The sequence below is a fragment of the Spermophilus citellus genome, assembly GCF_964194105.1.
Source record: "Spermophilus citellus genome assembly, chromosome: 7".
NCBI classification, from domain to species: Eukaryota; Metazoa; Chordata; class Mammalia; order Rodentia; family Sciuridae; genus Spermophilus; species Spermophilus citellus.
Window position 1 is genome coordinate 68,158,386 of NC_138188.1, and position 12,328 is coordinate 68,170,713.

Here is a 12,328-nt window from a genome sequence, read left to right on the forward strand (position 1 = left end):
TATCATTTTAATAGAAATGCTCATTTTATGGAGGGAAAATGACTGATAAAAATTTGAATGATTCTTAGGAGTCTCTTATACCCTTTTTATTGCATTTTGATGTGGTTGAATTCATTAATAAGGAGGAAGAGTTAGAAATGTGGCTTGTTTTATAACCTATCATTATTCAAGAAAAGAGAATTTTTTTTTCAATAAAAATTTTAGTGAAAATTTCCAATTTGTCTTTTCTCAAGAATACATTTTTTAAAAAATTAGAATGATTTTGAACTCAATTCAAAATTGAAATTTTATAGTCACTCTTTCGATTCATTTACTCTCATAATAGTCCCAAATATTATTATTTCTATTTTGCAGATGGGTGAGTGACATTCAGAGAAATAATGTGTGTTGTCCCTAATCACAGTACAGCTACTTCACTGCTAGGAACTGTGCTAAAAACCAGTTGTGTTAGATTCTAAACTCAATGGCTGAACGCTCCCCCTATTCTTCTTTTCCTTTGGAAATTGTGGGAGAGCCTAGTTTCAGTCAGCTTTTTTATCATTGTGACCAAAAGGCCTGACAAGAACAACACTGAGGAGGAAAATAGTATTTTGACTCACAGCTTCTGAGGTTCAGTTTGTGGTTGGCCAGGACACCATTGCTCGGGGCCTAAGGTGAGCAGAACATCATGGCAGAAGGCTGTGGTGGAGGAAGACAGCTCAGGACATGACAGTTAGGAAGCAGAGAGAGCATGGCTCACCAGGGACAAAAATATAAACCCCAAAGATATGCCCCCAGTGATCTTACTGCCTCCAGTCATACTCTACCTGCCTACAGTTACCATTCAGTTAATCCATAGCAGTGAATTAATTCTTGGAATAGATTAAAGATCTCATAATAATCATTTCACATCTGAAAATTCTTGCATTATCTCACACATGAGCTTTTGGGAGTCACCTGATATCTAAACCATAACAAGCCTTGAGGATAAAAAAAAAAAAAAAGATTGCCTGCTCTCTGAAAATCCATACCGTAAGGGAGAAAAATAATGTGTTTGAAATTCATTCTTCTGTGACATAATAGTGTTGTGCTATTGGTATGAACACAGTGTTAGGAGAATGCTGACAGGAGCATGAGCACATCTTCCTGGCTGTGTGGGAGGAGGGGAGAAGCAAGTGAATGAAGGTTTAAAGAAGAAGTGACATTTGGAGCCGAGGCTTTGAAGATTAGAGAAGAAGAGAAAGGGCATAGGTGAGATTGTTAGCTGTGGTACCACATTTCACTGAATTATAGGGTGCTCTGAAGTGGATCCACTCAAGAGAGAGGGCAGGAAATGAGGCAGGGTTGAGTCTCGAAGTCTTGGTGTCTTCCCGGTGCTCTGTCTGGTTCTATAGAGAGAGGGAGCTGCTGGTGGGGGACAGCAGTGCAGGGATTAATACTTGTGCAGTGTGGTGACTGGTTCTGAAGGATTTCTCTGATCACAGCATGGAACAAGGGTTGGAGTGAAGAGAAAACGGGAGAAGGAAGCCTGTCCCTGACAGCATGCTTGTGACCCTTCCCTATGTTACATTGAAGCTCCAACCGTTCATGGGATGTACTAGGAGCCGGGACCTTTGGGAGGTAATAAGGTCATGAGGGAGGAGACTTCAAGATGGTTCAGTGCCCTGTTGAGAAGAAACAGAGAGCTAGCTTCCTCTCTCTGCTTTCCACCAAGTGAGGACACAGCAAGAAAGCATTGTACAAGAGCCAGGATCAGCCAGCACCTTGATCTTGGACTTTCCAGCCTCTACAACTATAAGAAATACACTTTTGTTGCTTAAGCTACTTGGTCTACAGTAATTGCTCCAGCAGTTCCCACCAAGACCAGGCCCATTGGGAATAAGTACAAATCACAGGAGATGCTAAACAGCCTGAGCTAAGGCAATGGCAATGGGAAGCCAGGGAGTAGAATAGTTAAGTTTGAGATTTTGAGATGGTAGGGTGGGGGAGACTGTGTGTCTCTTTAAAAAGATCTAGAATTCTGATGAAACACAAACATATTTAGTTTTAGTTTAAAATTGTGATTATTTGGAACACCGCTCATTAAATATCTCAAATAATTTTTCTATGCTAAACACTTATGAGAAGGTCAAAAGATAAAATGGGCTAAAAGCAACCTTATTTTTAGAAAAGCAATTCCTGCTTTGAGCTCTGAGGTCACTTCATGTCAGTTCGATTTCTTACATCTTCTGGGTCATCTTCCTGTGCCCTCTTACCTCTGAACCTAGTTCTCCTGGATTCACACAGTGCCAGGGCCCCTTCCTCCACACAGGAGATGACCCCCTGCAGTATGGGGTGTGGTATTAACTCCTTCAGGGCAGAGACTGATTCTCACTCTTCTATGATGGACACTAATATTTAAATAGTTTCTACTGTGTGTCTTACTCTGTCCAGGAATCAAATACAGAACTCATTTAAGCCTCTCAATAGCCATATGAGGACCGCTATCATTATTTCATAGATTAGGTGACTGAGCTCTGCATTACGTAATGGGAAAGACAGTACTTTTTATATTGTCTCACAGAATGACCCTAATGTCTATTTTACACCCTGCCATGTAGATGGATGTGCTCATTTAATTAGTGTTATGGAAAGGTAGATTTTGTCACCAATGTGTAGCTCTCTATTGTATGTGCACACCTACCATATTGACAAGATTGAGACCTCAGAACTCTTTTGAGTATCTACCTTCATATGAGCTGGAGGTTCAAGCATTTCCTGAGATCGTCTTTCCAAGTGTTCCAGGGAGACCCTGTTTTGCAAGGTGGGTCCTTTGGTACTTACCGTCTGCCTTGAGCCAGGGAAAATTTTATAGTTTTGTGGATTATAAAGACTTTACTAAAAATTTGAAGCAAGGCTCAGCAAGGTGTCATTTTCTCTAGGCCCATAGCCAGGTGTGCTGGGTGCAGCAGGGTGTTGTGTGGGACACTCTGTAGGTTCCAGGGGCGGGATCTACCTCCGTGTTGGACAAGCATAAATGGGAAGAGATACCAACAGACTACAGAGTATTTATGGCCAGTTTTCTGGGAAAGCCAATTGCCCTTCCTTCTTGGAGTCCAAGGAAACTTACAGCCAAGGGAACAAGATGAGCTGCTGCTCAATGTCTTCTGCCAGAAGGGGAGAGATTCTGGTCCCAGCTGACCTATTGTCTAGGCCAGTCCTGTTCAAGAGATATTTAGTTGAGTCACATATGTCATTTTGAATATTTTAGTAATTATAGTCAAAGGTGTAAAAAGAGACAGGTGAAATTAATTTTTAAAAATATATTTTCTTTTGGTTACTAAATCTAAGATATTATAATTTCAGCATGTAATCAATTAAAAAAAAACTCTTATTGAGTTTTCTTGCATTCTTTTTTAATACTGTCTTTGAAATCAGATATTTTACACTTACAGCACATCTCAATTTGAACATGAAATTTTCATTGATCTGTATGGAGATTGCATAAAAGTTATAGCTAAAAAGTTGATTTTTCACACCCAAGTTGATCTAAATACACTTCAAAGCTTTATAATAATTATCAATTTTACATTTAACTTTAAAAAGTAAAAATTAAAAATTTTTAAAGCTTAAATTTAAACAACTCAGTTCTTTGGTTGCACAAGTCACATATCAAGCTAGTAGCTAGTGGCTACCATGTTGGGCACAGAATGAGCTTCTAGGGACATTTTAGTGCTACCTCAGGCATGTGCAATACGAATGTTACTTGGGACCTGCAAATTCCTAAAATCAGTAATAATAATAAGACACAAAGGAACATTACATCAAGTCCCTATTTGGGAGTGAAGCTGCCTGGACAAGGATTCTAGCTCTGTTACTTTCTATCTGTAAGGAAGATCTGGGTCACAGGTTAGTCCTCTGAGAAAAGACAGTAACGTTTCCTGTCTCAGCTTCCTGGTGAGGACCAAATGGGACAGTACCTGGTTTATAGTGAGTTTTCACTGAAAGTAAGGATGATTGTTTCAGCGTTTAAAACATCATTTCATATTTCATTATCTCATTTGCTCCCTAATAAAACCTCATGAGGTGGAACTAGGACTTGAACTCAGGTCTTCAAAATTTAAGCCCATTTTGCTTCCAGCAGCAGTAGCTAACTTGAACTGAGTAGTGCCCAGGAGAGAAATTGCTCTTAGTACTTTACATTTGTGGGAGGGGAGGGGAGGGGAGGGGGGATAGTAGGGGATAAGGTAGCAGAATACAACAGTCACTAATATGGCATTATGTAAAAATGTGAATATGTAACAGATGTGATTCTGCAATCTGTATTTGGGGTGAAAATGGGAGTTCAAAACACAATTTGAGTCAAATGTATGAAAGATGATATATCATGAGCTATGTAATGCTTTAAATAATCAATAAAAAAAAAAGAGTTACGCTAAAATACACTTGTGTTCTCCTTTGGCTTTAAGGAAGCAGGATCTGAAACAATTATTCATGTCTGTAAACCTGTTGTACAAACCTTCAAGAAAAGACAGATGAGCTATCCACACGGGGATTCAGTCCTCTCTTTCCTCACTCAATTTTTGCCTTTCTTCTTCCCCCAAAATATATTTAAAAATAAATTTAAAGTCATGATCAGCAATGCATATTAATTCTGCAGGCTGCCTTGGATCAATAGGAGATCACAACAAAAACACATATCCAATATTTAATTTTCAAGTGCACATACCATTTATTTTATAATGTATGTGAAGAATGATTTTTTTTGAGCTCTGATTATTTCAGGCAGTTTTAGTGTCTCTGGATTCCACTCATTAAGGAACAAGCAGAATATGCTTATATTTATAACTTTAGGATGCTCTGTGGGTCAGTTTTCTGATTTTCCTTCCCTCTGATGGCTTGTCAAAAATGTGTGCCTGCCTCCAGGTGTCATTACACTCTGTCTTGACAATCTGCTGCTTGTCAAGGCTGCACAATAGTCTTTTGTATCCATGTCCAAGAGCCCCGGGAACTGCTGAGTAGATCAGGCAACTTGTGAAATATCTGATTGAACTTAGACTCCATCATACCATCTCCATGAATCAAGCCTCTGTAAATCAAAGCTGTGCTCTGCCAGGGGTCTCTCAACTTTCAATACATTTTGATTTAAGGGATGTTGGTCTGTGATCATCTCATATTTCATGAGATGATGGCTTGTGAGTACAGGGAAGGAACTAAACAAAACAATCATAGGGAAAGTTAAGAGGAACACAAGCAACAGTGATAAGGGACAACCCACATACTGCACTCTTGTTTTTTTGTAAACACAGATGAAACACCATAATTGGCGCTCTGTTTAATAGTTAATTCAGTGGCCCTGGGGACTGCTTGCACCAGGGATTCTTGCATCAGGGATTCTGGTGGAGGTGTTGTAATGGTGTTTGTGCTTAAATAATTCTGTAAAGAAAATACTCCCTTCAACCTCCGTCTATGCAATAGCCATTATTTGTGATGCAAGAATTAGGATGTATAGTTTTTCTTTCAAACAGGGAATGAAAAGCTGATCTGAATCTATTTGGGAGTGATATTAAATAATATTTTTGAAAGATTATTTTTATTATCAAGGAACATATTGTATAATATTAATGATAAGATTTTAAAAAATCACCTGTAAATGCTCGCACAAAAGATAACCATACTTGACAACTTATTGTATTTTGTTCCAGTCTTTTATGTACATATATTTTATAATCTAGTTATAATCATGGTATATATAGTTTTACTTCTTTTTTCTCTTAAGATTATAAAATTTTTATATATTATTAGATTAAGCATGGAATAGACTTTCATAAATCATTTAATCTATTACCTATGCTGGGAAATTTTGGTTGGGTTCATGTTATCTTTCCTTTTGAAATAACTCTGTGGCAAATACTCTTGAGCTTTTACCTTTTAACACATATTTGATTATTTCTTTAGTATAGTTTCCTAGAAGTGGAATTATTGAGGCAAAAGGTGTAAACATCTTTAAGATTCTGGATACATGCTGACAAATTGCTACCTGTATAGGTTTTAAATTTATACAATTCTGTTCCATTAGAAACATGTAGGAGTGCTTGGCAAGATGGATTATTCTAAAAAACAAACACACCAGCCTGCAGAGGTGAAGACATATGTGGTTCCCTTCACAGTCATCTCGTTGGGATGCTTGCCTTTGTGTGTCCCTACTTCATGCATCCCCATGATCCTGCCCACACAGTGCCATCATACAGTAACCATCGGTTCTGTGCATCAAGCTGGGTTCTGGGTATCTTTTGGCTATTTTCAAAAACTGTATCACAGATTTGCCACCCTTGAAGACATATAACAGATATATAAAAGTATGCACTATCAGCTCTGAGTCAAATAAAAAAAGCAGTCTTTGCTACTTGCCTTTCCTTCTGCAAAGGTCCTGACTCTGCTGAATGCTTCTGTGGTCATCAAAGCTGTGCTACAAAAAGGCCAGCAATGAGGAGATGGACAATGTGGTGGTGTATGCTGTCCCAAGCTTTTCCCCAAACAGTTTCTAAGTAACTTCTTATTTGATACAGAGAACAAAATTGGACCTACAAATGGGGGATTAGCATAATGCATTTATTATGAGATAACAATGGGTTTTCTTTTGCACTGGAGATTGGACCCAGGGGTGCTTAACCACATCCCCAGTCCCCTCTCTCTCTCTCTCTCTTTTTTTTTTAAAATTTTGATACAGGGTCTCAATAAATTGCTTAGGGCCTACCTAAATTGCTGAGGCTGGCTTTGAACTTGCAATCCTCCTGCCTCAGCCTCCCTGATTGCTGGGATAATGGGCATGATGGTTCATGCCTGACTGGGTTTTTCTTGAGAGGGAGTAGGGGGGAAGGGAAGGGAAGAGAAGGAATACAGAGGGACAGAGAGAAAGCAAATATGACAATGTGTTAATAATAAGGGAAAACTGTGTTGAAGAGTATGTCAGTGACATTGTACTATCCTTGCCACTATTCCATAGTTTAAAAAATTTGAAAATGGAAAGTTGATAAATAAACACAACAAAATGCCTTGAAATATGACCAAAAATGATCAAGTACCTGGAATTAAGGCAGATATGTACCAGAATGTATGTGGATTTTATGTGGTGGTGGGAAGCCTCCTTTGGGATTTCTCCTTTGGAGGTGGGACTTTTGAACTCTGTTTTGTCCAGAAGAACATCCAGTGGTTATCTCCCAAACACATTTTATGGAAATAATTAATCATTCTAAGGTAGGCAGTTTGGGAAAAATCCATTTAAATATTTTTTAAAAAATATTTTTTAGTTGCAGATGGGCACAATATTTTATTTTATTTTTTATGTGGTGCTGTGGATCGAACCCAGGGCCTCACATGTATGAGGCAAGTGCTCTACCACTGAGCTACAGACCCAGCCCCTGTTTAGATATTTTGAAAGACAAGTTGCTCTCAGCACTAGACATCAGCATAGCTCTGCTCTCCATGCAGAGGCATTAGTAAAAATATACAGGGACTCAGCAAATTGCAGAGGGACAGGAAACTGAGATTATCAAAGCATTACTGCATAATTAATATTGAAATCTGGTTGAATTGTCAAGTGTATATGGCTTCTGCTTGGCCAAGATGTCATTCTTTGGGCTTGCTTTTAACGTCTTTCAAATGTTACAGAATGAAATCCATTATCTTCATGCCCAAGAAAATGATGGAGAAATAGCATATTTCTTGTCACCAAATTTTTATTTGTTTACCTTTTTAATAATGGGAGATTCCTGGACAAGGTCAGAGAGAGCGATAGCAGCAAGGATCAGATGGCAGGCTGACCCATTATCCGAGACTCTGACATTTGGCTAAACTCCAGTGTTCTTAAAAAGAAAATAGTTTTTCAGTAATTATAAGAAAGGACTGAGATGCCATTCTAATATGAGTTTAAAACAAAGGGAGCTTGTAAAATTTACTGTTTTTAATTGAATTTGTTATTGACGTAACTCCAGCCAATGTGCTGGCCTTGGATGTGGGTTTTCCTTATATGGTGGGGTAGAAAGAGGCAAGTATTTGTTAAAAGTTAGGGTTAAGCAAGTGTCCCCAGGGAAATGAAGGTCCTGATTATATTATTTCTAAATTTGTAAACATATTTATATTTTGCATTACCATGACTACATAAATCTAACATACATTAAGACCCAAGTTACTGATTGGGTTCTTTTTTTTTTCCTTTGAAATTTTTATTTATTTATTTATTTATTTGTTTGTTTGTTTATTTATTTATTTAGTAATACATGACAGTAGAACTGATTGGGTTCTTTAATAATATCATTGTATAAAGAAAGATTCATCACTATTTTATTCCTTTTTATTCTTGTTTATTATCAGTGTACTATGAGAGCCTATTTATTTTCTCACTATTTAAAAAATTGTGTCTTTCTGTTTATTTTGCTCTGTGTCTGATTTCATCCTAGTCTCCCTAGTCTCATTCCCCTTGCTGATTAGTTGAAGTCTTGAGTGGTGGCACTTGATTCACAACCTTGTCAAATATGTGAATTTGTGTTGCGTCACTTAAGGCACAGGGAAAATAACAATCTAAAAGACCCAGAAGAAAGAATGGAATGAGACACCTTAATGATGATATACCAAACATCCTATGACCATCTCCATAAGGACCAAAAGTAGGTTATCAGTTTTTGTAATTTTAAATTTGCATTTATGTCATCTTTTCATATCCATATGTGAATAATTTTTAGTGAGTACACATGAATATAGATGCAAATTATAGGCATTCTTGGGTAGACCTGATATACCTTAGTCACTTTTGAAATAAAAGGTAGGTAAAAAAGACAGCAATGTTTATTTTATAATCTATTTAACTAAACAAGACAAATATGAACAAGAGTCAAGCCAAACTTGCCAAGAACATTTATTGATGCCAGCTGAGGTCGATGAATATAGAATGTCTTTGCCATGAGCCAAGGGATGGAGCACCTCATGCCCTTGGGGACAGTCGGACTGGGTGGACGCCCTGGTCTCTTTCCCTGGGACATCTGATGGTGAGGCCTGCTCCTTAGTGACTAGCTTTGCTGCACCGTTTGAAGTCGTTTCATTTTTGTTTTTTGCCTTCGAGCAGTTCTCAGCTTTTTAGTTTTTAAGAAACTGTCCTCTAACTGGTATAGAAAATCTTCAATTCGTCCAATCTAGAAGAAATAAACAGGTACAATAAGATTTGTTGTCGTTCCCCTGGGTTTGTATGTTTATGAAGATGGTGGGATGCTTAAAGGACACACAGAGGTCCATGTTGAAAACAGAACTGGCAGACAGGAATGGTTAGGGCAGGTGCCTCCTTGTTTCCATTTAAGGGTCCCCTGCTTTGAGAACATGCAGCGGATATATGGCTTTTCCTTATCATTCAGTCTCATGGAGTGGAGTGGTGATGGGATTATCATCACCACACTGTTTTTAACAGTCAGTGAGACCAGGGATTTCAAAAGGAAGTGGCTGGGGAAAAGTTAATTTATGGTAAGTCTTTCTGTGCTGCCTTTATCAAAAATAAGAGAGAAAACAAACAAATCCACCCCCTTCAAAACCAGAAACTCTAGCACTTGTAAGGCCATGGGCCAAGATGAACAAAAAAAAAAAATGAATATTCTACATTATTTTGGCAAGAGCTTTTAAGTCAAAAGGAAAATGAGAAAAATGCATTTTCTTTACAAATGCTACACCCCAAGGAATGAGGTAAAATAATGACATCCAAAACAATAGTCGTTGAAAGAAAAAAACCTATTGGTTTTCCTCCAAAAAAAAAAAAATTCATAATTATTCAATGGTAGTTGGTTGAATGTATTATACTGTTTGTCTGAAAGAACTATAGCGTAGAAGTTTATATATATGCTGAATTGGGCTCTCATCTGACTGGGTAGATATAAAAATTCATACTCAACTTTGACTCCCAAGACCTGCATATTGTATTAGTTTAACATCTCTCACTAAAGAGTCCATTGTCATAAAGTTAACTCAAAGCTTAGAGCACTTACTACTCAAGATGAAAGCACTTAGAACTTCAATTTTCCAATTTTGAGCTCCACTTTTAAGCAGTTTTGATTTATCTTTCAGAGTAATATCCAAAAGATAATTCAAATTGTCAAAAAGAGAATAATAAATGGTAGCACTCATCCGTATGTTATGCTTAGATCTTATATCACACTGGGTTATAGAAACTGCTTATTGGGCTCCTTAAGAAAACAAGATAACTTATTTATGTGAAAAGGATCCTTTTTGAAAGCCTTTAAAAAATGACACCAGGTAAATTTCTCTGAAAGCACATGGTCATTTATGATACCTCATCATTACAGGAATCATCAAAATAATTTGGCAGAATGTTTTTGGATCCGCTCAGGAAATCAATACATTATTTGATGTGTTCCATACATTTACACTATCCAATTTTCACCAAATTAATAAGTGAAAAAATTAACACAGAGCACAAGAACACAAACACAATGGATGACACTGTGCCGTTACTTGGATTAGTTGAGTTGATGACTCACTCATGTCATTTGCACAGAGAATGTATTATTTAAATCAAAACTCTTTACAACTAGATGTTTGCAATTAGCCTGAATACAATTTGAAATTACAATCCTAATGCAACAACAACAAAAAAGCTTTCTTCAATGAGACAGAAAAATAATTATTTTTAATTATCCATCAAGTGGCTGCTCTCTCTCTCTCTCTCTTTTTTTTTTTTTTTTTTTTGCATTATTTTCGTTAAGAGTAGTCTTGACTGAGTTTCCTTTCATTAAAAAAAGACAAAATGTGTCACTGGAATAAAGAGTACTACTGAATTAAGTCAGGGGATCTTGAGCACACGCTGCATGCACAGTCGCACCTGGTCTCCCTCCATGCTGTCCTTTCAATCCATCTCATTATGATACCGAGATGATCACTTAAAAATAAAACTGTGATCACGTCTTTCCTTTGCTTAAATACAGTAAGTGGAATCCTAAACCCTTAACATAGCCTGTCCAGATCTGGTGAACTAGTTTCGTGTAACCTATGAACTGTAACCTCGCTCCCTCTACTTTAGCGATATGGTACATCTCTCAGCTGAGTACCTTTGATCCTCCTTATGCCATGTCCTCTGATGGAAGATGCCTGTCAGCACACCGTTACATACCCACTGGAGTTCAGATTAAACACTAGTGCTACAGGGAAGTTCTCCTTTATAATCTTCTGCAAAGTGGGTGTCTCAGCAATGTATTCCCATAGCAGCTCATTCATCTCTGCATATTGTGATTGTTTTTTACTTAATTGTTTATGATGATTTACATATTTGTCTTATCACCTGGATTTAAACTTCAAAGGCAGGAACTAGAGCCATGTTGTCCACTAGTCCCAGAACCTTAGATATGGTTGATCATCAATAATCCTACTCTCTAAAAATAGATTTGAAGAGATTCAGAAACCCACGTGTTTTCTCACAATCAGAGTGATGCTTGGTATACAGCATGTAGGAGGCTCCCCTATAAATGAAGTAGACATGATCTTCACACCCCACCATTCTATTACTATTGCTTAGCTTTGAGACTATTAAGGCAAGGGGTGAATAACATACTTGACATAGGCAGAGATAAAAAGGTCCCTGCATGAGGACTCAGCAGGAGCATAGAATTGTTTTTGGCTTGACTTATTACAATCTTTCTCTTTGATGCCAGGAAAGACCCTTGACCTTTCTGAGCTTCAGTTTTTACCACCATTTGGTTTAAGAGAGAGATGGCCTGGGTAATATCTAAGGATACCCCCAATCTTAAAATCCCAGGACTCGTGTTCACATTAGATCTAAGTCATCCAGTCCTAAAGATGAGCACTTGCATCGTCAAACCAGAGGTTATTCCCCTAGATTACACCATTAGATGGATGACACTATGTGCAGTGAAGGAAGGCAATTTTAGCTTCTGTGCTTACTGACGTGTAGGAGAGCTGCAGCATGTTTTTAGTAAAGCTGGTTCTTTATTTTCTTTTTTTAAGTCAAGGAAAGAAAAATGCTAAAAGAAAATAGATTCATATAACTAAGAAGAACAGATTGCAAATGATAGAAATTTCTGTAAGGCCCTTAGGAAAATAAAATACAAGGAAATACGTAAGTATGTAAGGGAGGAAATGAGCTGGGTTTTGAAGCAGAAGCTTTTTTAGACTCTCTTTTTGGTACATAAGCTACTTGCTTAACTGGATCAGATAGCCTACTTGGTCATCCTGGGTCTAATTTTCCCATTTGCAAAATGGGCAGGTGGCATTTTCTTAGGTATGTATGTGCCAGTGCAGACTAGGCATTACAGTGATATGGCCATCTGACCCATAGAGAATTTGGGGATGTCTATTG

The 12,328-nt window shown here is 37.6% G+C and overlaps 1 protein-coding gene across 1 annotated transcript in view; it reads right to left on the reverse strand.

Annotated features, from left to right (window-relative positions):
- Nucleotides 1–9,023: 9,023 nt before the first annotated feature.
- The window catches only part of SPATA16 (spermatogenesis associated 16), a gene marked incomplete at both ends in the record, with an annotated part of 242,557 nt that continues 239,252 nt past the window's right edge, over nucleotides 9,024–12,328 (reverse strand). Inside the window, one exon of the mRNA XM_081302727.1 lies at nucleotides 9,024–9,146. Within this exon, the coding sequence (XP_081158853.1) occupies nucleotides 9,024–9,146 (123 nt within the window). The remainder of the gene's footprint in view (nucleotides 9,147–12,328) is intronic.